The sequence below is a fragment of the Piliocolobus tephrosceles genome, chromosome 10, assembly GCF_002776525.5.
Source record: "Piliocolobus tephrosceles isolate RC106 chromosome 10, ASM277652v3, whole genome shotgun sequence".
Classification (NCBI taxonomy): domain Eukaryota; kingdom Metazoa; phylum Chordata; class Mammalia; order Primates; family Cercopithecidae; genus Piliocolobus; species Piliocolobus tephrosceles.
In genome coordinates, this window is record NC_045443.1 from 76661040 (window position 1) to 76687844 (window position 26805).

The 26805-nt window shown below is 35.4% G+C and overlaps 1 protein-coding gene across 3 annotated transcripts in view; it reads left to right on the plus strand.

Moving 5' to 3' along the window:
* SYT1 (synaptotagmin 1) overlaps positions 1 to 26805 on the plus strand; it is a 593135-nt gene that overhangs the window by 336532 nt on the left and 229798 nt on the right. For all 3 annotated transcript variants that reach the window (XM_023218440.3, XM_023218610.3, XM_023218531.3), the window contains one exon: positions 17878 to 18060. In XM_023218440.3, the coding sequence (XP_023074208.1) occupies positions 17895 to 18060 (166 nt within the window). In that variant the 5' untranslated portion in view covers positions 17878 to 17894. The remainder of the gene's footprint in view (positions 1 to 17877; positions 18061 to 26805) is intronic.

The window sequence follows — 26805 nt, forward strand, 5'->3', positions numbered from 1 at the left end:
CAGTCTAACAATTGCCAAAGGATTTCTGCCTGGAGGGTAATTACAGTGGAGTAATTTATTAAAGGAGAATTGCCTACTCACAGCTGGACAACTGGCTCCAGTTTGCATAGAGGTACTTAGAGCCACTACGAGAGGTCTCTGAGTTATGTGCACAGGGTGTAGGACCAAACAAGAAGCAAAGCACAGTCCTCTGAAGCTCAAAAGGGTAGAAAAGAGTAAGAATAGCCCCTCTGCCAGACAGAAAATGCTGTCCACTCCCAGAAAATTTCCTCCTTTACCTTGAAAAATGAGGGAACTCCTAGCTTATCTCCTGCTACCTGCCCAGGCACTTAGAAGGGTCTGCGTTACCATGTGTAACACTCTCTCAGTCAACATTTTCATTCAGAGAAGAAGTAACTGGGGAAAGAGATTTGCCCAATTTAGACAAAATCTACACCGGTCATAAGATTAATCAACATTAGATACCAACATAGAGTATCTAGCTTCAGAGTCCATGCTGTTATCCAGATAATAACTGAACCAGTCTATATAATTCAGAAACATAATCTGTCCACCATCCCTGTCATATTTATCTTGATTAAAGGGGATTTTTTGTAAGCTAGATAAATATCCAATTGGTGAATCATCAACCTGTACAAATAGTGAAATGGTAAAAAATTAAGGAAATGTATTTTGGAATCAGAGGGTTATGACATGGGTCAGCCCATCATTTCATGGAGTCGTCCTTTGATCATTTCCCGGCTGTTTCCAATTCTCAGAGCTTTTTACTTCCTTCATTGCTGATGCTGTGGAGCCTCTAAAAGGCTTACAGTCACATTCCTAGGAGCTGTAGCAAAATGGCCCATGCTAGCTAGGCAAGGGTGATTTCCATGTATGTATTTTCTGAAAGTTGGGGCTTGTAAATAGTTGACTAACTCTGAGTGTCATGCAAAGCTGGGCCAGAGCCAATGAGAGATTTTAGCCAGTTTCACACAGAATCCTGAATAATTTCTTTGGCAGCAGCTATCATTTTATTTAAAAGTTGATAAATCTGAAAACATCTTTAGGCCGTATTCTATAAAGAAAGGCAAACAGCCTTCATCAAGAAATTGACAAAAATACTTTCAGTTCTGTATGAGTCTAATTGATGTTGCTATAAGGCCAAAGGGTAGTGAAGTAGGGACACAAAAAGTTAGTCATATTCCAGGATCTGACCTTCAAAATAATAGGCTCAAAATTTGTTTAAAGTCATCTTTTGGTATGACTCATACTACCCAATTCACAAGGGGCTAATATGTAAGCCAGAATTTTAATAATTGTTTAGTACTGAGTATCTAAAGTATCTTTAGATCTGTGCATTCTCTCCTGGTAGAAAAATCTACAGGAAAACACTGTATTAATCTTTACAAAATCAGAGTAGTAGAACTCTACTCTCTAGTAGAGCTGTAGTGTGCATATTCTTTCCACTTCTAGCATGGAAAAACCCCTGACTTTAAGTTGCCTGTGTGAAAATCTTTCTCATATAATTCAGTTTTATTTTATAATTTTACTCCAATTATTTTAGTGGTGCTTTGCTAGCATTTCTGCTTTTCCTTTTTCTTTCTTTCTTTTTTTTTAGGCACAAAATTTTGACACAGTCTTTTGGGATTCTTTTTTCCCTTCCCATTGATTTTGTCTTTGATTGCAAAAGCCTTTGAGTGGTTTCCAAACATAAAACTGCTGGTAAACAAGTGGACTTTTATTGTCATATATTCTATTTTACTCTGTATTTCACCTTCTATAATATAGGGTGGTTTTAATTGATTAAACTCAATACTCATATTTTATTCATGCTATCAGTATGCTTTTTAGCTTAGTAAAATGTTAGTTTATCTGTAATGTAATATTCAGTTATGAATTTGTGATCGTGTGTCCTCACTCAGGTATGTCTCCTTAGCTGGTTGGATATTAATTGAGACTTAGCTACTTATATTACCTACTTTAAGAAAAAGCAGTTGGATCTGCATGGCATGGAAGAAAAAATATCCGACTAAATACAAACATGTTTTCTTCCAACAATGCATCGTAGTTTATAACTAGACTGATGAAATAAACTTGAAGTCCTAGTCATCAACAATCTCGAGCTACACAATAGGAAAAGGTGCAGATCTTCCATATATCTGTTGCTTTACAGTAAGGTAGAAATGACTTCTACTTAAGAATATTAAAAAATTATAATAGGGCATTTTGAGAATAAAAGACATCCAACAACTTTTAAAGTGGAAGTTTGGCACACTCACTATAAGCACTTTAGATCACATTTTAGTTTTCTTTTAATGTCATAATATCAAATTATTGATCAGTAAGTATGAAAAAAGTCTAAAGAAATGAGCCAACTGCCTGTAGAATGACTTCATATCAGTGGAATTATAGTATCTATAATTACTGAATAAAACATGAAAAGGCAATTTAGCTCCATATATTGCTCTTGTCACTAAGCCAGCATGCCTGTTTATCATGTAAATAGGATAGTATTTACAGATCATGCTCCAAATCAGAAACTATATTCTTTCTAAACTCTTTGAAGATCTGAGATGCACACTGTGGTATATGCATCAGTCTTATTAAGCCACTCAGATGGAAATGGAATTAAGTCCAGGCATTGGCCAAAATGAAAATAAAAGTTAAAGAGCCAGAGATAATGACCTTTTATTGAAGTTACTTATTTCACAATGTTCAATGTCATGTTCCAATGTGAGATGGTGATTCAATGGTATTTTATAGGAAACCTGTTCTTAATGCCACTTTCTTAAAGTGATGTGTTCTGGGTTTGTCAAGACGAAAGAGAAGATGTGAAAATTCATCATGGACATATCCCTAATTTTATTAAAGCATGACTTGTTGAAGAAACAGAAAATAAATTGTTTCTTACTAAGAAACAAAAGCAAAGAAGAAAGAGAAGGAGACAGGGAAGACAGGGAAGAAGCAAAGAAAAAGCAAAGAAAAAGAAAAACATGGAGATTATGCAACATAAGAATCACAATAGGGCACCTGCCTTTCAAATATTCTTTCCAGTCCTCCAAGTCCTGCTGATTTATTTGTAGAGTACTCCTAGTAGATCAAGGTGTAGTTGTCCACTGCCTCCTCACTCGCAGACTTTGATCAATGATGGACACACTAAAAGGTAGAACATTCAATTGGAATGTAACATATAAAATTGAACCCTTACCTAAACCTTTCAAATATTTTAAAGCAGCTTAAACTAATCACAAAACCAATTTTCTTATAATTCACATCAACTCAATTCATATTTATCCAGATCCACAGGATGCAGAGTGCTGAACTTCACCATAATTTACAGAATGTAGGGAAGACACAACCCTGTTTTGAATAGGAAAACAAATGTAATGAAAATCTCTTAGACCTATTGAGAATCAAAAGCTAGGAGTCAGAGGCACACGCAGGTAAAGAGTATTAGCAACAAGGCAAGTTAGCTTCGCCTAGTAGATAATAAGCCTATGGAAAAAATAAAATTTTTGCTTGGGAAAATAAGATTATTAAGTATTTGTGTATGCTCTTTTTTGGCAGATGTAATACAAACTGAATTAAACTGTAAGGGAAATGTATTATTTTCCATTATAAGAAATCCCAAGGTATGGTGGTCATAGGTTGATTAACACAGTGCTCAACATCATTGTGAGGTTATGGTTACTTTCAGTTTATAGCTCGCTGTCCATAGAGTATCTATCTGCCTTACCTTCCACCAGACTCTCTCCTATCTGCAAGCAGATATGAACATGGCTGCAAGCAGTTCCAGGTACCACATGCAAACACACCACCACCCAGCAAAGGAGATATTGCTTCCTCTGTATGTCTTTTGAAAAGTTAGAAGAACATTTCCAGAAATCACCCAACAGAATTCCTCTTATATTACATTTCCAAATTGACTCATATGCCCTTGCCTAAACTAACTATCGGCAAAATGAATAGGATTTCCATGATCAACATATAGACTAATAAGATTTTTTCATGAAACAGGGATAAGGTAATCTCCCCAAAGCAGTACTTGTCAGAAAAAAAGAGGAGTGGGGAGCATCTTAAATTGAAAGGAAGGAATAGCTATTAGGTAAAAAAGCAACATATTGTTAGGTAAACAGCCAACAATCTTGCTTTTATTGTTTCGTAGATTGTGGATACTGTTCATTCTTGTCTCATGTCCCCAGATTAATTCATTGGCACACAACAGAAGGTAGAATTTGGGGAGAAGTCTCCTATAATTATTTATACTAGAATATATTTTGGATTTTAACCATCTGCATACATGGCTGTATCCCCAGACATTCACATGGTGAATGAATTACTTGAGAATTATTCAAAGCACCTAGTATAATGTTGGACACATTGTAGACACACAGTTTATTCATTCGATCAACATTTATCTATTCATTTATTAGTGAGGCAGACTTCCATGGACTCAGAGCTGGCCTGTTTCAATTTAAATCCTGGCTCCACCACTTACTAGCTGTGCAAACTTTGGCAAGTTCTCTCATCTATAATAGGGAGACACTGTAATAATATTGCCTGACTCGTGGGGTTTATTTTGTGAGCATGATATGAGCTTAGATGTTTTAAACACTTATAATAATGTCTAAGTAATAGTATCAGCTTAATAAATGTTAGATATTTTTATTTATTAATATATTATTTATAACTGATAGGTTGCAACATTTTTCATCATCCTGTTTACCTCAATCTGAACTGTGTATAGAGGATTTTAAAGTTTTGCTTCACTGTGTGACAAAACAGTGACTGTTTGAACACAGTGTGATAAAAGAGGGCTGTGAGCTGCAAGCTCATATTTTCTGTCAAATGCCTGCAGCTCAGAAACATCAAGAGTTCAGATTTGAGTTTCAGCAAAGCAACAGAGAATGGAAATTCCAAATTATTTATCTGTAACTTCTATTTAAAAAAAAAAAAAAAAACACTATGAGAGCCAATTGGCTTGCTTCAGCTAAGCTATATCTCTTCGTAACTACCAAAAGCATCTAGTACCATCTTACTATACAAAAGTTAGAGATCACTTCAATTAATGTTCTATTCAATGAGCACAGTCACTTAGAAAAGCTCTGTCAAACTGATCCATGGAAGATTTCATTTCCATCTCTAGGCCTTTACATCTCCCTCTTCTATCAAAAATAAATTAAAAAGAAAAAAGAGAGACTTTACTCCTGTTGTAACTTTTTTTGTTGTTTTTCTTTTCTTTCTTTGTTTTTTTTTTTTTTTTTTTTTTTTTGAAACACAGTCTCTCTTTATTACCCAGACTGCAGTGCAGTGGCGCTATCTCGGCTCACTGCAAGCTCCACCTCCCAGGTTCATACCATTCTCCTGCCTCAACCTCCCAAGTAGCTGGGACTACAGGAGCCCGCCACCACATCTGGCTAAATTTTTGTAATTTTAGTAGAGATGGGGTTTCACTGTATTAGCCAGGATGGTCTTGATCTGACCTCGTGATCCTCCTGCCTCGGCCTCCCAATGTGCTGGGATTACAGGTGTGAGCCAGCATGACCGGCCTCCTGTTATAACATTTTTTAAAACACTGTAAAATCCACCTGAAGTTTTTATAATGCATTTGAAAAAAACTCATATATTTTCTTGATTATGAACCTGCCATTCCTACTAAAATCTTGGAAGGCTTTTTAAAGCCAAAAATATTCTACATTATTCAGTGGCACTTTTAAAATAAATGTAGTTTTTGAAACTGCAATGATAAAATATTTTATTTATAGAGAAACGAATGCATAAGTGGATTATCAGCAAAACAATGTTAAACTGTGAATTCATTAATGAATATGTTTTAGTTACAACTCTAATGTACCATATTTTTAAGATTCATATCACTATTGTAGGTGGAAAATTTTCAGGTTTGTATAAAACCTTCTGATTTTCTGTATATTATTATCATAATTCAGTACTTGAATTTTCTCTTGGACATGTTTTGCTTATTTGTTTCCATTCTTTTATTCTCAATAATATAGGTCCAAAGGGGAAAATAACATAGCAATGAATATAGTTTTCACTTGGCTCATGGATTTATTTTTATTTTAGCTAGTTCTTCTGAAATTTATATTGACTACAGTTGCTAAATAACATTGTAATTGATCTTCTGAGAGCGAGAAACACAGTTTATTTAAATTTTTTTAAAGTTTTCCCGTTCCAATACATTATTTATAAACAATACTCATATTTTCTACTCATTCTTTAGGAAATATGTATTTCATGTACTCTAAGAGACTATTAATTACAAGATGCACCATTATTTTATATAGCACTAAGAAAGAATGTTGCAAAACAATTTCAAAAATGGTTTCATATGATTTGAATTTCTATTTTGTATTAAAAGATTATTTACTTATTTAGACAGATTTAATTTTGTCACCATTGTGCACACAAAAAAACAAAAATAAGAGCAAAATAAATTAGTTAATGAATTTCTCAAATTTCTAAATCTGTTCTCAATGCTCAGATTTGATAACGCTCTTTTTTTCACATACCATTTCTGCAAATATTGCTTTACCGTTGCCTCCAAAATCTTCTAAATTGCTTGACTCTCATTCTGCTAGTTTTGATGGTAAAGCCAATATTAGAAGGTTTCAGATGACAACCCAGATGCAGATCCCTTATTTAAGTCACCTTTGAGTGATTTGTTGACTGGAACACCAATAGGAATAATAACTGTGTTGAGTGTACACTGAGCAAATGACAACAGGGCCTGGCAGACAGTGATAGTAAGATACCACAGATTTTAAGAAAAATCCCCATTTCAGAGATGTAAAAAACGTGAAAAAAAAATATTGTGAAAGAATGTATTCAGTCGAGTGTTTAATCCATCACTGAACTATCAGTCTCCATGGCATTTTCCTTAGCTTCCATGATAGGATCCCACATCACTCAGTGCTGTCAGTTCTAACAGTCTTCCTTCCATGTACAGTTAGGAATGCAGAGTGAAGAGTTACTGACAAAATTCATCACTTCTGGCTATAAATTCAAATGATCCAGAAACTAACAAGACTAGTGACTCCACACAGTAGGTTTTGTTTCTCACAATACTTTCTTGATGATAAGGTGCAGATACTTAGGTCATCATCAAGTGTTAGTATTTGTGGGATACTACATACTGAAACTCAGATCGAGGTGAAAACCAGGCCAACGGAAGTGGAGTAACTGCAAGGATGACATTACACAGTGATCACAGATGTGAGCCCTGGGATCAGATAGCCATACTGGAATCCTGGCTTCACCACTTATTAACTCTGTGACAATGAGCATGTTTATTTTTTTCTCTATGCCTTAGTTTCTTCAAAGGTTTTCATAGTTTAAATTTCTAGGGAATGATTCTTATTGGCCTAACTCACCTTTTCATGCTAAACAGTGTCATTGGCCTCAGTCCAATGAGCTACCCTTGAATCAGGTACACATTCCTCCTTAAATTTGCTGTGACTATGCTGTAGGGGGTGGTCACACAATGTGCATGAGCTCGTTTCCACCTTCAGAGCCGTGAGAACAATTTTACTGAAAAGGAGCTATCAATGGGCACACACTGGATTTGATACTTTGAGTACATCTCCCACCCACCACCTTTAGGATCAAGGGTTAGATCCATCTCTCCTCAGAGAAAACAAAGTGACAGACTGGATTAAGAAAATGTGGCACATATACACCATGGAATACTATGCAGCCATAAAAAAGGATGAGTTTGCGTCCTTTGTAGGGACATGGATGCAGCTGGAAACCATCATTCTTAGCAAATTATCACAAGAAGAGAAAACCAAACACCGCATGTTCTCACTCATAGGTGGGAACTGAACAATGAGCTCACTTGGACTCGGGAAGGGGAACATCACACACTGGGGCCTATCATGGGGAGGGGGGAGGGGGGAGGGATTGCATTGGGGAGTTATACCTGATATAAATGATGAATTGATGGGTGCTGACGAGTTGATGGGTGCAGCACACCAACATGGCACATGTATACATATGTAACCTGCACGTTATGCACATGTACCCTAGAACTTAAAGTATAATAAAAAAAAAAAAAAAAAGAAAACAAAGTTTTTGTTTGTTTTAATTTGATTTGATTTTACTTTCCAGGAAACATGTGCAGAACATGCAGGTTTGTTACATAGGTAAACGTGTGCCATGGTGGTTTACTGCACCCATCAACCCATCATCTAGGTATTAAGCCCCTCATGCATTAGCTGTTTGTCCTTATGCTCTCCCTGCCCCACTGACAAGCCCCGATGTGTGGTTCCCCTCCCTGTGTCCATGTGTACTCATTGTCCAGCTCCCACTTACGAGTGAGAACATGCAGTGAAAAACAAAGCTTGAAAAACAAAACAAAAAAAAGATATAGAGATGTTAAACCAGTTGGGCCAGCTTGAAAATAAATCTAGAAAAATAAAATGACACTTTTTGACACAGGATGTTATTATGATTTTTAAACAATGAAAATTAGGGTTAGATGGGAAAACAGCTGAATTCTTAATATAATATAATATAAAGTCTCCTTCCACCTTTAAGAAAGATGGCTCCTGAGCTTTTGCTCAGCTTGAAGAGACAGGGTTGGTGGGGAACGAACACTGAAGAATTTAGCAAACTAAATTGCCTTACATAAGAAAAAGACAAGAAAGAATTCTCATTAACAATATGAAATTTGCAAGTTGGTAAGTCAGTTTTCCAACCTCTAGAAGTAGGATTAACTAGCTACTTAAACAGTTTAACCTCTGGTTTTTTAACAGAAACATTTTCCTTTTAAGCTATTTGTTCATTTTGAGAAACTTACAGCTGCATCTCTCTGCACTTATCCTACTGAGCCCAAATTTCCTAATTCCTGGTCCTATTTGCTACTTCTTCTTCATGCTTTCCCACCTGCTTCCTGGAAATCAGAGTCATGTTCCCAATTACCTAACTATGTCAAGAAGATAACGATGAGTTGTAATTTACCACTATTGGTTTCAGGAGATGCCATTGTGGGGCCATATTTGAGTTTCCATAATGGGAGGGTCAGCAAGCAGAAATTCATGGGCTGTTTTAATGGTGTGAATTGGTATCTTATTCTCCTGTTCTCCAACTCCACACAAAGCATAAAGCTCACTAAATTTTCATTACTTACATCAAGTCTTTAGTACATGATTAGTGAGACCTAACTGAAAATGATTGTTGTTCTCCCATTAGGGAAAAACAATAATCAAAGAAAGAAAAGAAAAAGTTAAGACCAAGGAGAGGTTATAAGAGAAAATGGAGACTGGAGCATTTTGATCAGAGCAAGAGAGAGGCAGACAGGAGAGAGGGATATGAGAAGGAAAGCCAATAGGGCTTCGGAAGCTGTGGAAAAGTTCTGAAGAAGGAAGAGAGAAGACATATAGCACTATAGAGCCAGAAACCATGGGGAACAGAGACATTTAAAGGGAATTCTTAGGAAAGACAGCTGGTGAGCATACAATATTTCCTTCTGCTTACATTCTTCCAAAGACACCTTCAGCATAACACCTCTACACACCTCTTCAATGTTTGTATTGTGGGATTTGTGACAACGGGTAAGAATGTTTGTTCTATTCTTAAAGTAAACTTAAGAAGGCCCAGTTATATTCAATTTGCAAAAGCAGTATGAGAAATATTTCCTGGAAGGCACACACTTTAAAAAATTCTCCCTACACCTCTGAGGAAATTTTTGTGACTTGTTAAATGGATAAAATCTGGAGGCAACTAGGTCTCTTTTGGGAAAAAGGGAAGAAGAATCCAGACACCTGTGTGTTTTAAGTTAGCCAGACTGCTGTGCTTCCAGTTGTTCCAAGGTCTGAAAAACAACCTTTCATCAGTAGTCCTTTCTTTGAAACTACCGCCGTGTAAGTCAGCTCTCCTCCATAGTGACAGCGCTGTACAATCTCTTGCTTCCCTCTTACTTCCCTCAAGAGAAATTATGTTTGAACTAGAGAGAAGATACACCTCAAGCCTGACATTCAAACATCTGCAAACTTGTGGAAGATTTTGATATGCTGCTAGACTTTACTTAACTGCCTAAGGATCTTTGGATTTGGAAAGAATTTAAATGAAAGTTTTGACAGTGGTTCATTTTTTTTTCCAAAAACATTTCAGAGTAGGTGTTATAGGTCAGATTCCCTGGGAACCTGCTTTCAATCAGAGGTAGTTTACTAGGAAATGTTCTCCATGTAAGAAACTGAAGGAAGCAGATGTACAGAAGGGGAGATGCTTGCTGAACTGATATGCCATGACAACAGGCTTTAGCTGATCCTACAGTGTCCTTCGGAGATGAACTAAATCAAGACCAGCATCCACCACTCATTGCGTGAAGGCTATTCCTGGGTAAGGGGGCTTAACCCTCAGCAAGGCAGCTGCTTTTGGTCAAGGGCAATTTCTTTAGAGTGACTCCTTGACTGTGAGCAATCAGCAGGCAGCACTTCTAGAAGCTGAGGGAAGAGGCTGAAATCCTTATTCTTGAGAGCCACAGGGCATAGGAAGAAGTGAATAAGGCCCTCAGTTATGGATTCTACCTATACCCACAGCAGATCAAGGGAAATTTGAATGGAATAAAATCACTACATTCTGCCCTCTGCCTCAAAATATACTCTAACACCTTCCATAATATCTCCCAGATTCTTTTTAATAATTATTCCAAGAGTTAGTTTCAATATGGGACTTTTCTGCTTTAGAAGACTTTTTTTAGTAATATTTTTTCGACCTTCTCCTGTATGTGATTTAATTTTGCATGCTATTGTTATAAAATACAATACTTAAATAGAGATGGAAGTAATGCTTTGTCTAAAAATCATGATGCTCTTACAGCATAGTGGACTATCTTACTATGTAATCTGAGAAATCTATATTAATTTGTAGATCTAGAGATAGGTATAATTAAAGTCCTATTAAGAAGAATAATTATAAAGGGACAGAGGGAAGTTGTCATAGCAACCAAAGTCCTGATTTTCCTCATTTTATACCACAAAACTATAAACTATTTTTCATGTCTCATATTTTTTCATTTTTCATAACTTATTGGTGTACAGGTGGTATTTGGTTACATGAGTAAGTTCCTTAGTGGTGATTTGTGACATTTTGATGCACCCATCACCCAGGCAGTATACTTTGCACCATATTTGTAGTCTTCTATCTCTCACCCCTCTCCCACTTTTCCCAAGTCCCCAAAGTTCGTTGAATCATTCTTATGCCTTTACGTCCTCATAGCTTAGCTCCCACGTATCAGTGAGAACATACAATGTTTGATTTTCCATTCATGAGTTACTTCACTTAGAATCATAGTCTCCAATCTCATCCAGGTTGCTGCAAGTGCCATTAACCCATTCCTTTTCGTGGCTGAGTAGTATTCCATCATATAAATATACCACAGTTTCTTTATCCACTTGTTGATTGATGGGCATTTGGGTTGGTTCCATGATTTTGCAATTGCAAATTGTGCTGCTATAAACATGCTTGTGCAACTATCTTTTTCATATAATGACTTCTTTTCCTCTGGAAAGGTACCCAGTAACGAGATTGCTGGATCAAATTCTAGTTCTAACAAAAGTATAAACTTTAATGATACCTTCATATCTTTTCTACATTGTATTTTAACCAGTGGCCATTTTACATATTTGCTAAATATGTAGCTGCATCATTCATTCTTGATATTTAGCTTCTGAATTACATTTTAAAGTTTTTTTTTTTTTTTTTTGAAAATCTGGCATTAGGAAATTAAACCTTTTCTGCAAGATCCAGTTTTCCCCAGAATAAAAGTTTTAAAGATATTTTTATTTTTATAATTTAAAATAATTCAGGTTTGCAATATATTGAGAATGTAGAAATATAGGGGGAAAGTGGATATTCTTCCACAAGGCTAACACTTTTTAATGCATCTTTCCAGCCTCTTCTCTGCAAAAGATTTTTTAAAGAAAAATTGGACACTTTATATGCTGTCTCATAATTTGTGTTTTTACCTAACACTCCCATGTATTTCCAGGTTTATAGATGGCTACCTTTTGGATAATTTTTATAACATCATTTTATAGATCATTATAATTAAGAGGTCTCTCTGTTGGATAATTTCTGGTACTTCTAATATTGTAAATAATGTTACTACAAACATCCTTATATTAAATTGCTTTTATTTCCATTTAAGATTAATTTTTTTTGAGAATTCCTAGAAGAAAAATGACCCTTTCTAAAGCTTTCGATATGTTCTGTTAGTTTGGTGTCTATAAAGTATCCTAATAATCTAGTCTCCTTCCTAATTGCCCAGTTTCTTGTACACTCACCTTCACTATCTATATTTAGCTAGATTTATAAATGAATGTCTTCTCACTGTTATTTTAATTTTCAGTTCTTTATTTGTGAAATTAAATTTTTTAATTTTAGTTTTTGTTAGGAGGGAGACGAGTTTGTATTTCTTTCTTTGAGAATTGTTTGTGCTGCTATTTACAATAGCAAAGACTTGGAACCAACCCAAATGCCCATCGATGATAGAGTGGATAAAGCAAATGTGGCGCATATACACTATGGAATACTATGCAGCCATAAAAAAAGAATGAATTCATGTCCTTTGCAGGGACATGGATGGAGCTGGAAACCATCATTCTCAGCAAACTAATACAGGAACAGAAACTCAAACACTGCATGTTCTCACTCGTAAGTGGGAGTTGAACAATGAGAACACATAGATATAGGGAGGGAAACATCACACACCAGAGCCTGTCAGGGGTGGGAGGCAAGGGGAGGGAGAGCATTAGGACACATACCTAATGCATGCGGTGCTTAAAACCACCATAGCGCAGGTATACCTATGTAACAAACCTATGCATTCTGCACATGTATCCCAGAACTTAAAGTAAAATTAAAAAAAAAAAAAAGAAAATTGCTTGTGCTGGACTTCCTTTTAGAAGATAATTTAATTTTCTATTCAATAATATTTTTCTTGATAATTTAATTTTCTATTCAATAATATTTTTCTTGATAATTTAATTTTCTATTCAATAATATTTTTCTTGGTATATTTCAGGATGCTGAATTCCACTTTAACAAACTAAATGACTGTGCCTCTAAAATTAAGCACTATGTTTCCTTTCAGTAAGATGACTTGTGTCTTCCATTTACTGGCAAATAGATTCAAAAGAAAATCATAAATACTTCTTCAGTACTGATTTAATTGTTTAATGGTGCTTAAATGTTATTAGTAGAGTAGACCAGTAGAAGGAACCTTGGATCAGGCTAAATCTGTGTAGGACCAATCACTTAGTCCTGGGGAAGCCGCACTCCAGTTACTTCTGTAAAATAAAATTGAGTTACTTTTCAGGTTTGTAATAGGAATTGAGAATTTTCTCCCTAAATATCAACAACAGTATTTTGGCACAAAGTAGGTGCCTAATAAATGGAATTATTAGTTAGTATTAGCTCCTTTTGATGTTATTTTATATTAATATGTCCTTTATTTTAGTGATTTTTCAAACTACAGGTCTCAAATCATGAGTGGATTGTGAAACTAATGTACACAACTTTGAGATACAACTAGAATTTTTTAGTGATAAAGAACAGAGTAGAATTGAATATATCCGAGTATTTCACAGAAGTGTTTTTATGTGAAATTTCTCTTCAGTATATAATATCTAGGCAGACAGAGTGTGTATACTGGATGACAATGTAAAATAACCTCCTACTATGAGTTGTATCCAAAAACTCCTTCAAAAAACAGGATTATGTTAGATACTTATCTCATAGTTTCCAAGTCTCCTGATACTACAGTGGCTAAGACACCTTAGTTCAAATCCCAACTCCATTAATTACTACTGTATGACTTTAACTGTCTGGGTTTTACTGTATAACTTCCTATGACTTAATTTCCTCACCTATGAAATGGGTGATAATTATTAATGGGAATAATATGAAAAAACTACTATATGCTTTAATATGTTTAAACCGCTTAGCAGGTGCTCAATAACTGTTAGCTTATTTTATGAAGACTGAGTAGAAAAAAAGTAGAAGACTTTTTTCTGAATAAGCAAACTGTGTACATAAAAGAATATAAAGTCATCAGGCTGGGAGCCATGGCTCATGCCTGTAATCCCAGAACTTTGGGAGGCAGAAGCAGGCAGACCACTTGAGGTCAGGAGTTTGAGACCAGCCTGGCCAACATGGTGAAACTCCATCTCTACTGAAAATACAAAAATTAGCCAGGTGTGTTGGTGGGTGACTGTAATACTGACTACTCAGGAGGCTGAGGCAGAATTGCTTGAAGCCAAGAGATGGAAGTTGCAGTGAGTAGAGATTGTGCCACTGCACTCCAGCCTGGGCTACAGAGCAATACCCTGTCTCAAAAAATAAAAAATAAAAAATGAAGTCATCACATTAGCCAGGACTGAATAACCAACTAATTTTATCATCCACAAAATGATGCCTCCTGATAAGCATTTTATTTCCATAAATGTGAATTTTCAAGAACCAAGTAACTATTCTTAGGTTTGCTATTTACAAACAGTATTATCTCTCAAGATATGAAGAAATAAAAATAAAACACTAAGCAATCCCTTAGTCTTTCCTTGTCAATATATTAGATCCTCAATTACCCACTACATTTTTGTATTTTATGATTTTTTTTAATTTCACAGTGGTATGCACTAAGTAAAAAGAACTTTGTCTATATTTCTTACAATTTTTTTTATTAAAAAAATAAGAAACAATAGGGATAATATCATTGGCTGGTAAGAGTTAAAAGCTTATAGCTCTTACTTTTTTGACGAACACCTTCCACGGATATTTTATGTCTATAGAGGATTGGTTTGGAAATTATAGAAACATTCTTTGCTTTCTTAAAACAAAAAAGAAGCTGGGTAACTTTAAGAACATTTTCTAAATGTTGGCCCTATTTAGCAAAAGTCTTATTGTTCCCATAGTCTTTTATGTCTTTCAAACTATATGTAGAAATTTTTTATGTACAAGTATAAGCTGGAGTAAAATGAAAACTATTTAACAACTCAAGAAGTGAAGGAGGATCCAGCTATCAGTACACACAAAGCCTAGAAACAACTGTGTAGCCACTTGGAGGTAGCAGCTGAACATCAGTCTGAATGACCAGCAACAATATCCCACCTCTAGAACTGGACAAAAATTATGCAGAAACATAGTTGAGCAATATACCTTTAATGTAATGACGGAGCTATTATACTTAGTTATTTTCATTTAACTCAATCATTTCCTTTAAATTCTACAGTAAGCCATAATTCCTCAAATATCTTCAACTATCCTGTACAGAGATAAGTAATAATGTGTGTCACATTGGTGTTTCTCACAGCAAAGGAACAAATTAATTTTTTGAATACGTACATAATAGTGTGTGTGTGTGTGTGTGTGTGTGTTTGTACAATTTTAGTCTGACTGACTCAATGAAATACAAAAGTTAGGACATCATTAACATCAACAGTTTCACCCAAATTGTATCAACAGAGCAAACAATACTTCAAAGTTTTCCAGGGAGATGGGCTCCTAAACTGAACAAAATCAGATAATCAGGAAAAGCTTCTGGGATGTGACTTGAGTTGGAAACAAAAAGTTTCCACATTTCTGGGAGGCCAAGTGCTATTAGAGATGGATGGATAGATCAATTGAGCAATCAATTGATTGAGCCACTGGTAGTTTGTTCCATTGATCCACTGATCTAAGGAACAAACTAATATGCCAGTGGATCAATGGAACAATGGATCAATGGAACCAACTAATATGGCAGACACTATGCTAAATTTTTTGCGTAAATTATTTCATACTCATACAATCCTTACAGATTTGGTCTGGTTATCCTCATTTTACAAATGAAGAAACTGAAAAACAAGATCTGAGCCGATATCTGTCCAATTCTACCCTTTAGGATTATATTAGTAGCTAGTAATGGAAAATTAAAAACTTAAAAAAGAGAACGAGACCAGGTGTGGTGGCTCACACCTGTAATCCGAATACTTGAGAAGGCTGAGACCAGTAGGATCACATGAGCCCAGGAGCTCAAGGCTGCAGTGAGCTATGATCTCGCCAGTGCTCTCCAGCCTAACAACAGAGCAAGACCCTATCTCATAAAAGAGAAAGAGAGAACTAGTCAATTATAAAATAAAAATTCTTATCTATGTGTAGATGTTAGCCTCAGCCATGATCTCCTGGAAGTAGATCCAAAATCTCTGAATTTTGATTAAGATTTTAATAAAACTCTTATGCATCTGAGATGATTCTATTTTCAATTGTACTTTCACTAAATATGTAAGTATGCATAACTAACTCACACATCATTTGAATTTCTTTTCTTTCCCTTTTTTTTTTTTTTTTTTGAGAGTTTCACTCTTATAGCCCAAGATAGAGTGCAGTGGCACAATCTTGGCTCACTGCAACCTCCACTTCCTGGGTTCAAGCGATTCTCCTGCCTCAGCCTCCCAAATAGCTGGGATTACAGGTGCCCACCACCACACCCAGCTAATTTTTATATTTTAGTAGAGATGAGGTTTCTTCATGTTGGTCAGGCTGGTCTCGAACTCCTGACCTCAAGTGATCTGCCTGCCTCAGCCTCCCAAAGTGCTGGGATTACAGGAGTCAGCCACCACGCCCAGACTAAATTTCAATTTTTAAAAAATTTTGTTTGCTGATTATCTCCATGTCTTTGCAAATTAAAAGGTTTTTATAAGTTCATCTACTTTCCTGTTGAGAACATGAAATGAATCCTGTCCAGGCCTCTTTACTTCTCTATTTCTGCCCCAAATCATGACATTCTTTCCTCAGAAAGTCTGAAATCTTAAGTCGTGCAGGAGAATTACAAAGTCCGGAATATTTTTAGATTGGAGAATATACATTCATTTCTACTCTCTTAGAATACCTTCCTTACATTTGTACCTTCACGTGTTCTAAGAAAAATCTAGGAAGGGCAGGTTTTAGTTCTTCATATTTCTGAAGGTAGATAAATTATGAAGTCAAATGCCTTGTTAAAGTTTAGGTAGCTAGTGAAGAGGATGAGAACTGATATCTTCTGAATTCACAGCTAAGATGTTTTTACTGATTATTAATTATTTTGGCATATTTGGAAGGTAAACAAATACTTTGAACAATTAAATGAATTAATAAAATAAAATATTCTAATTAAATAAGCTAAATAAAGTAAAATAACTAAACTTATAAGTTGTGTTTCATTAGCAGCATCTTGATGTATATAATCAACCATGCCACATTTATAGTGACTTAAAAAAATTACCCAACAAGACAAGAAAATTATTGATCAGAGTATTGTTTACAATAAATGTCAGAAAAGTGACTGAGGTGAAAACTTATCGTCAATAAATAAGATTCAAGAACCAATTACTGTAATACATTCATGACATCTTAGAGTATCAATATGATGAATGATATTACTTATAACCATTTTTAAAGTCACTAGCATTTTGAATGCATGTTATTTATCAACATTTCCAATACAAATATTTTATCTCTTTTTTTCCTTTTAGAAAACACAAAATATTTAAAGTATAGAGCAAGTATTTTGTCAAGAATTGTTTCATACACGTTTTGGTAAGATATGGTTTAAAAGTTAAATCTACACAGCAAATCATTGGCTATATAAATAACTAATAGATTTGACAGTATACGTAGTATTGTTGGAATAGGATACTATTGAGTAACTATGTCTGGTCTTTACCTTCTGGGGAAGAGCTCTTCACTCTCTGTGTTTCCATAAATATTTCATGAACCAACACAAAGCGATATGCTAATAACGGACTATTTACCCAGTGAGCAGGTGCCACCTCTGATGTTGTTTCCTCTCTGAGATGCCTTTGATGTGGGAGCAGTTAAGCCATTTTGAATTGTTCTGTCTTTGCTTCCCTCCCCTCACAGCTTCACCTGAACCTAAAATGGTGAGCGAGAGTCACCATGAGGCCCTGGCAGCCCCACCGGTCACCACTGTCGCGACTGTTCTGCCAAGCAATGCCACAGAGCCAGCCAGTCCTGGAGAAGGAAAGGAAGATGCCTTTTCTAAGCTGAAGGAGAAGTTTATGAATGAGTTGCATAAAATTCCATGTGAGTATTCTATATTAGTACTTGGGTAAAAATAAGTGGTTGAAAAACACCCCATCCATTGGAAAGAAAGCAGAACTCCTTTTAATATACTATAAATTTACATTTAATTTATTATTATGGGAATGATAGTATCCCGATATAAAATGAAATATTCTTGGAAATGGAATATTATTTTTGTCTTTAAATATACTTCATAAATGAAAATCCAATTTATAAAAAATGTCTGCAGCTTATATTTAATATAGGTAGGTTCTTTTCTTCGATGTCTGTTTCTCTCAAGATACTAATGTTTATGGGTTCTGTTGTATTTATTTTGGATTTGCATTTATGAAATTATTTCATTGCAAAGACTGTTTCTGAACAATAGTTAAGGTTTGCTTTCTCAACATCGCAAGTTTGATTTTGTGTCACTCATTTGTCATCATTTAAAAATCTTATTGTTATTTTTTAAAGTTTCTTTATTGTCATTTAAAAAAAACTGGACCTAAGTTTATTTGGATAAGTATAGTACTAAGTCTAATCAGTGACATTTAATTTTTTAATTTTATTTTTACATTGACAGATAAAATCATACTGTTGTACAACATGGTAGCTATCACTAATAATATATCTATGATGTATTCCAGAAAAATATTAAGAGAATGAATATAAAGTGTTCTCACCACAAAAATAACTATGTGAGATTATGCATATGTCAATTAACAGGATTCAGTTATTCCACAAGGTATCAAAATATGTTGCAGACAGTAAACATCATGTTGTACAAAAGATCTCTCAAACTCATTTCTCCTCTCTAACTGAAATGTATTCTTAGACCAACATCTCTCCCCAGTTGCCACCTCCCCTCAATCACCACAGCCACTGGTAACCACCATTCTACTCTCCACTTCTATGAGATCAACTTTTTTAGATTTCACATATGAGTGAGATCATGTAGTATTTGTGTTTCTGTGCCTGGATTATTTCACTTAACAAGGTTCACCAGGCTCATTCATGTTGTCATGAATGCCAGGATTTCCTTTTTTATAGCTGAATGGTATCTCTCAAATGGATGTTCCACAATCCATTCATCCACTGATAGACACTTGGGTTGATTCTATATCTTGGCTATTGTGAAAAATGCTGCAACAAACATGGGAGTGCAGATATCTGTTTGTCACATTGATTTCATTTCTTTGGATACATACTTGGTAGTAAGATTGCTGGATCATATGGTAGTTCTAGTTTTAATTTTTAAAGAAACCTCCATACTATTTTCCACAGTGGTTGTACTAATTTACATCCCCACCAACAGTATGCAGGGGTTCCCTTTTCTCCATATCCTTGCCAACACTTATATTTGATTTTTTGATACCAGCCATTCTAACAGGGTTGAGTTGATATTTCATTGTGACTTTAATTTGCATTGCCTTAATAATTAGTGGTATGGAGCATTTTTTTCATATTTCTGTTGACCATTTAAATGTCTTCTTTTGAGAAATGTCTAGTCAGGTCGTTTGTCCTTCTTTTGATTGGGTTATTTGTTTTCTTGCTGTTTGAGGTCCTTATATATTTTGGATATTAACCCCTTATCAGGTGTATAGTTTGCAAATATTTTTTCCCCTTCTGTAGATTGTCCCTTTATTTTGTTGATTGTTTCCGCTCCTGTGCAGAAGCTATTGAGTTTGATATAATCCCATTCATCTGTTTGCTTTTATTAACGATACTTTTTGGGTCATATCCAAAAAGTTGTTGCCAAGACCATATCATAGAGCTTTTATCCTGTGTTTTATTCTAGATTCATAATTTTGAATCCTATATTTAAATCTTTAATTCATTTTAGTTGATTTTTGTATATGTTGTGAGATATAGTTTCATTCTTATGCATGTGGATATCCAGTTTTCCCAACACCATTTACTAAAGAGACTGCTCTTTCTCTATTGTGGGTTTTTTGCTCTTTTGTTGAAAGTGAGTTGGCAGTAAATGTGTAGATTTCTTTCTGAGTTCTCTATTCTGTTTCACTGTCTATGTGTCTGTTTTCATGCTTGTACCATGCTGTTCTGGTTACTATAGCTCTATAGTATAAAACTATAACCCTGTAGTATATTTTGAATTCAGTTAGAGTGATACCTCCAGAAATGTTATTTTTGCTCAAGATTACTTTGGCTATTTAGGGATTTGTGTGGTTCCATATAAATTTTAAGATTGTTTTTTCTATTTCTGTGAAGAATGTAATTGATATTTTGTAGTACCTTTGTCTGGCATTGCTATCAGGACTTTGCTGGCTTTGTAAAATGAGTTTGGAAGTATTCCTTCTTCCATTTTTGGAAGAGTTGGGGAAGAAATGGTATTAGTTCTTCAAGTGTTTCATAGAGATTAGCAGTGAAGATATAAGGTCTTCACTTATGGGAGACTTTTTACTACTGATTCAATCCTTTTGCTCATTACTGATCTATTAAGATATTATATTTCTTCATAATTCAATCTTGATAGGTTGTATGTATCAGTGAATGTATCCATGTTTTCTTGGTTATCCAATTTGTTGGTATATAATTGTTCATAAGAGTCCCATGAGCCTTTGTATTTCTATTGTATCATTGCAATATCTCCTTTTTTGTTTCTAATTTATTTGAGTGTTCTCTCTTTTTTCTCTTAGTCTTGCTAAAGATTTGTCAATTTTGTTTAACTTTTCAAAAACCCAGTTTTGTTTATCTCAGTTTTGTTGATCTTTTCTGTTGTTTCTGTAGTCTCTATTTCATTTCTTTCTGCTCTGATCTTCATTGTTTCCTTCTTTTACTAAATTTGAGCTTAGTTTGTCTTTGTTTTTCTAATTTCTTGAGGTTCAACATTAGGCTATTTATATAAGATTTTTCTTCTTTTTGTGAAATAGACATTTATTTCTGTAAAATTCCCTCTTAGAATTGCTTTTGCTGTATACCATAGGTTTTGCTATATTGTGTTTCTTTTCCATTTGTCTAAAGAAATATTTTTTGTCTCCAGAAAGGTTTGTTTCCTTTTTAATTTCTTCAGTGACCCATTATTTATTCAAGAGTATGTTGTTTAATTTCCATTATTTGTGCATTTTTCCTAAAGTCCCTTCTGTTTTTGATTTCTAGTTTTATATCACTGTGATCAGAAAAAATAATAACTTAATATGGTTTTAATCTTCTTAAATTTATTAAGACTTGTTTTGTGGCCTTACATATGATCTGTTCTGGGGAATATTTCATGTGCAGTTGAGAAGAATGTATATTCTGTAGCTGTTGGACAGAATAATCTGTATATGTCTGTTGGGTTGATTAGATGCAGATTGTAGTTTAGGTGATATTTCCCTACTGATTTCCTGTCTGGATGATCTGTCCATTGCTGAAAATGGGGTATTAAGTCACTGTTATTGTACTACAGTTGATCTCTCCCTTCAGGTCTATTAATATTTGCTTTATACATTTAGGTGCTCCAATGTTAGGTGCATATATGTTTGCAGTTATTATATTCTCTTGCTGAATTTTGACCATTTTATAATCATTATATATCATTATATAATCATTATATATATTTTATGATCATTTTATATCATTATATAATTATCTTTATTTCTTTTTACAACTTTCGCCTTTTATTGTATTTGATCTGACACACATATAGTTATTCATGCTCTGTTTTGGTTTTCATTTGCATTAGATATCTTTTTTCATTCCTTTATTCTGTATGTCCTTACAGGTGAAGTGTAGGCAACATTTAGTTGAATCTTTTTAAAATCCATTCAGTCACTCTATGCCTTTTGATTGGAGAATTTAACCTACTTACATTTAAAGTAATTATCAATAGTTACTACTGCCATATTATTAATTGTTTTCTAGTTATTTTGTACATTGTTTATTCCTCTCTTTTCTCTCATACTGTCTTCCCTTGTCAGGAAGGGAATGATTTTTCTCTAGTGGTATGTCTGATTTCTTGCTTTTCATTTTTTGTATATCAACTAGAGGTTTCTTCTATGTGGTTACCATGAGATTTTCAAAACACATCTATAGTTATAGCAGGTTATTTTAAGCTGATAACAAATCGACTTTGATCATGAAAAAACCTCTACAATTTTACTCCTCTACTGTCCATATTTTGAATTTTTGATGTCAAAATTTACATATTTTATATTACATATTCCTTTAAAAATTATTGCAGCTATTACTATTTTTAATCACTTTGTTTTTTGGCCTTCATACTACAGTTATAAGTAATTGACACACCAGGATTACAGTGTAATAGTATTCTGCATTTGGCTGTGTACTTACTTTTACCAGCAAGTTTTATACTTTTAAACGTTTTTGTGTTAATCATTAGCAAATTTTTTTTCAACTTGAAGAATTCCCCTTAGTATTTTTATAAGACAGGCCTGGTGGTAATGAACTCCCACAAGTTTTGTTTGTCTAGGAAAGCCTTTATCTCTCCTTTATTTCTGAAAGATAGCTTTGCTGGGTACACTATTGTCTGTTGGCAGTTTTTTCTTCAGCATGTTTTATAATATTCCACTCTCTCCTGGCCTATAAAATTTCTGTTGAAAAGTCGGCTGCTGGATGTATTGGAACTCCCTTATATATTATTATATTATATTATATTATATTATATTATATATTATATTCTTTTCTCTTGCTGTTCTCAGGATCCTCTTTTTGGTCTTTGATCCTTGACAATTTGGGTATATGTCTTGGGGTAGTCTTGGGGTAGTCTTATTTGGAATGAATTTAATTGGAGACCTTTGATTTTTGTGTATCTGTATATTTACATCTTTCTCCAGGTTTAAGAAATTTTCCACTACCATTTATTTATTTATTTATTTATTTATTTATTTATTTATTTATTTTCTTTTTCTTCTTCTTTGTCTTTTTTTTGACAGAGTTGTGCTTGTCACCTAGACTGAGGTGCAGTGGCACGATCTTGGCTCACTGCAACCTCCACCTTCTGGGTTCAAGATATTCTTTTGCCTCAGCCTCCTGGGTAGCTAGGATTACAGGTGTCTGCCACCATGCCCAGCTAATTTTTTGTATTTTTAGTAGAGATAGGGTTTCACCATGTTGGCCCAGCTGGTTTTGAACTCCTGACATCAAGTGATCCACCTGCCTTAGCATCCTAAAGTACTGGGATTTCAGGCGTGAGCCACTGCACCTGGCATACTTTAAATAAGCTCCCCACTCTTTATCTCTGCCTTCTTTTTTGTCTCCTATGGCTTGATTGTTTGCTTTGTTGATGCTGTCCCATAAATCCCATGAGCTTTCTTCATTTCTTCTCATTCTTTTTTCTTCTCTATTTTTAAATAGCCTGTCTTCAAAATTAAAGATTATTTCTTCTGTTTGACCAGTTCTGCTGTTAATACCCTCTATTGCATTTTTTTCTTTCATTATATTTTTCTCAACTGCACTTTTCATTTCATTCATTGTATTTTTTAGCTTCAAGAATACTTTTTTATTATTTAAACCCCTATTAAATGTCTTATTCTGGGGTCATATTATTTTCTCATTTTGTTTTCTTGAAGTTCACTGAGCTTCCTTAGTTATTTGGAATTATTTGTCAGGCATTTTATACCTCTCCATTGATTTATGGTCAGTGACTTGCACCTTATTTTTTTCCTTTGGTGATATGTTTGCCTGACTCCTTGATCTTTATGATCATGTATCAATGTCTGTGCATTTGAAAAAATAGGCACTTACTTCAGTCTTCAGAGTCTTCATAGACAGGCTTTGTCTGGGAAAGTCCTGCAGCAGGGTGTAGTGCTAGAGTGCATCAGAAGCCCAGGGCAGTTGCAGCCAGCATGGCATTGCCAGAACCTGGGGCCCACTGTGGCAGGTGAAGCACTGGAGTGGGCAAGAAGCCTGGGGCAGATGCAAATGGAAGGACACTAAGGTACTCTAGCAGCCTGATGCAGCTGAAGTCAGTGCAGTGCTGCCAGAAGCCTAGGGCCCACTATAGCAGGTATGGCACTGGGGCAGACCAAAGCCTGGGACAGCTGTGGCCAGCATGGCACTTTCAGAATCTCAGGGTAATTATGGCCATAAGAGTGCTGCCAGAAGCCTGAGGTCCACAATAGCAAACACAGTACTGGGACAGCTGAAGCCAAGGACCACTAATGCTGCCTGCTGCTGAGGGCAACCTGAAGCCCAAGAACACTGATACAAACCCAGTGGTGGTACATACCAGATATCGAGTTTGCCATACAAGCCTGAAGCCTGGGGCTGTGTGGTCCCTCCTGGCACCAAGGCAAGTTTAGAGGCTCAGTCACCGGTATAGGTCTTGAATTTAAGGCCATGTGGGTCTGCCTGGTACTGAGTTTTACTGCGCAGGTGCAATGCTAGGGTCCAAGGCAAAGTCCTGTGCTCACTTCCCTCTCTTTCCCCCAAGTCGACAGTATCTCTTTCTGCACCTGTGCTGCCTGAGGCTAGGGAAAGGGTGATGCAGGTGTTGTAGAACTGTCCTTCCTATCTCTCCAATGCATTTTTTCTTATTATTATGCTACCACCAGCTACTGTGAGCTTTCATGTGGTTTCCTTAGCTCTTGTGAAGTTATTTTCATGCATGGATAGTTGTTCAAATTTATGATTTTGTGGCGGATAGTATCTGGAGTCCTACTCCTCCATCTTGCTCTGCCTCAGTTCCAGTTGCATTTAATTTGAATCTTAAACTACAACTTAGTCTTTTTTCTTCAAGTATGAACACTTACTATGTATAGTCACTTTCCCGAATGCTGAGAACAAATATTTAGCACTCACAGAGCTTATATTCTAGTGGAGAAAAGAAGTTAGAAATTAATAAAGAGGAAAATATATAGTAATAAATGATGTAAGGAAAAATATAAGAGCGTAAATGTAATTGGGAAGGGGAAAAGCGTAAAAAGTTGTTATTTTGGGGATGACCAGGGCTGGTTTCCTTCATAAGGAGACCTGAAGGAAGTGGAGGAGAAGATATCACAAAATCTGGCAAATAGGGCAAAGGCCTTTAGGCAAGAATATACCTGGAAGAGCAAGAAGCCCAGTGTGCCTTAAGTAGATTGAACGAGGTAGAGACTGGCAGAAGATGAATTTGAATGTAGCAGAAGCCATGTCATGTGGGGTCTTGTCAATTGTTCTAAAGAACTTAGATTTTACACTGGGTGAAATAAAATGCCGTTTTGAGCAAAAGTGTCCCATGATCTGACTTTGGTGGGTTTTTTTGTTTTATTTTATTTATTATTATTATTATTATTCGAGACAGAGTTTCACTCTTGTTGCTTAGGCTGGAATGCAATGGTACTATCTGAGTTCACTGCAACCTCCATCTCCTGGGTTCAAGCGATTCTTCTACCTCAGCCTCCCAAGTAGCTGGGATTACAGGCATGCACCACCACGCCCGGCTAACTTTTTGTATTTTGAGTAGAGACGGGTTTTCTCCTTGTTGGTCAGGCTGGTCTCGAACTCCCAACCTCAGGTGATCTGCCTGCCTTGGCCTCCCAAAGTGCTGGGATTACAGGCGTGAACCACTGTGCCAGCCCTGACTTGAGTTTTTTTAAAAGATTATTCCTGCTACAGGGGGAAAAAAAAAGCTGGGGTAGCAGGGGTAGCAGGCTATAGAAAGGCAAGGGCAGAAGAGAAAGCAGGTTGTTGAAATAATCCGGACGAGAGATTTATGACATGTATAAGAGAATTATTCTATAAGGACACTGAAAAAGTAAATGAAGCATACAAGGAATCATCTTCTTATTCCTCTTAATTAGCAACTTGTTAATTTGTCTGTCCACTTTTAAGAAATTCGAATTGATCTAAGACACACACTTAGCACAGTTGTCAGTAATTATCATTCTTAGCAGGAAGACTCATGAGCTAGTAGAGATGAAGATGGTCCAATACATCAAACACTAGAATGGGAAACACAAAATCTCAGTTGTTGTCATTGCTCTACCGCTGAGTTAATGGGCTGATATACAAACTCCAGGTACTTTTGATATAACTTTGAGGTCATAACTACCAGGCATAAACCAAATACATATATTATGGGTACAAACTTTCACTTAAGGAATATTTTCTCAAAATGTTTACATAGGAGAAATGTGTTTTAGAGGAGCAGAGAAAACAATGAACAACATAAATCAAATTCATATCTTGGCTTTTAACAGCATCTTTCTCTCTGGAAGAATAAACAATATGAGACACATAGCAAGGCTCATAACTATAGGATTGAAATGCTCCCCATATACGAGCCTAACTCATTTACCCAGTTCCTTTTGGTCTTTGCCCAATGTTGGCACCTCCCCAACCACACTATTTAAAATTCATCTTACCCCACCTTTGCCAGTATTTCCTGTCCCCCATCCTTGCTTTATTTCCCACCATATTCCTTAGCAATATCTGAAATATCATGTATCTTATTATTTGGTTTTAAACTGTTCTAGCTTCTTCCAAAGTAATGTAAGCTCTATGAAGGCAATATGTTGGGTCTGTTTTATTTAAGGTTATATCCATGCTGATGCCCAGAACATATGAGGCACTAAATAGGTGGATTAATGACTACCAATTTAACTTGTATCCTGAGCCACTCCTCTTAGACTTTGAGGCCTTAATATGCTGACAAATTTAAGCATCTTACTAAATCATACATTTTAAATTTCCAGCACTTATGAAAGCATCATTTTAATGCTTGACTATGTCATAAACATAGAAAATGCAATTGTTTCTATCTTTGGTCACAACTCCTCTATCTTTTACCCTTTCTCACTCAGAGCCAGCTATTACTTTATTTTTTCC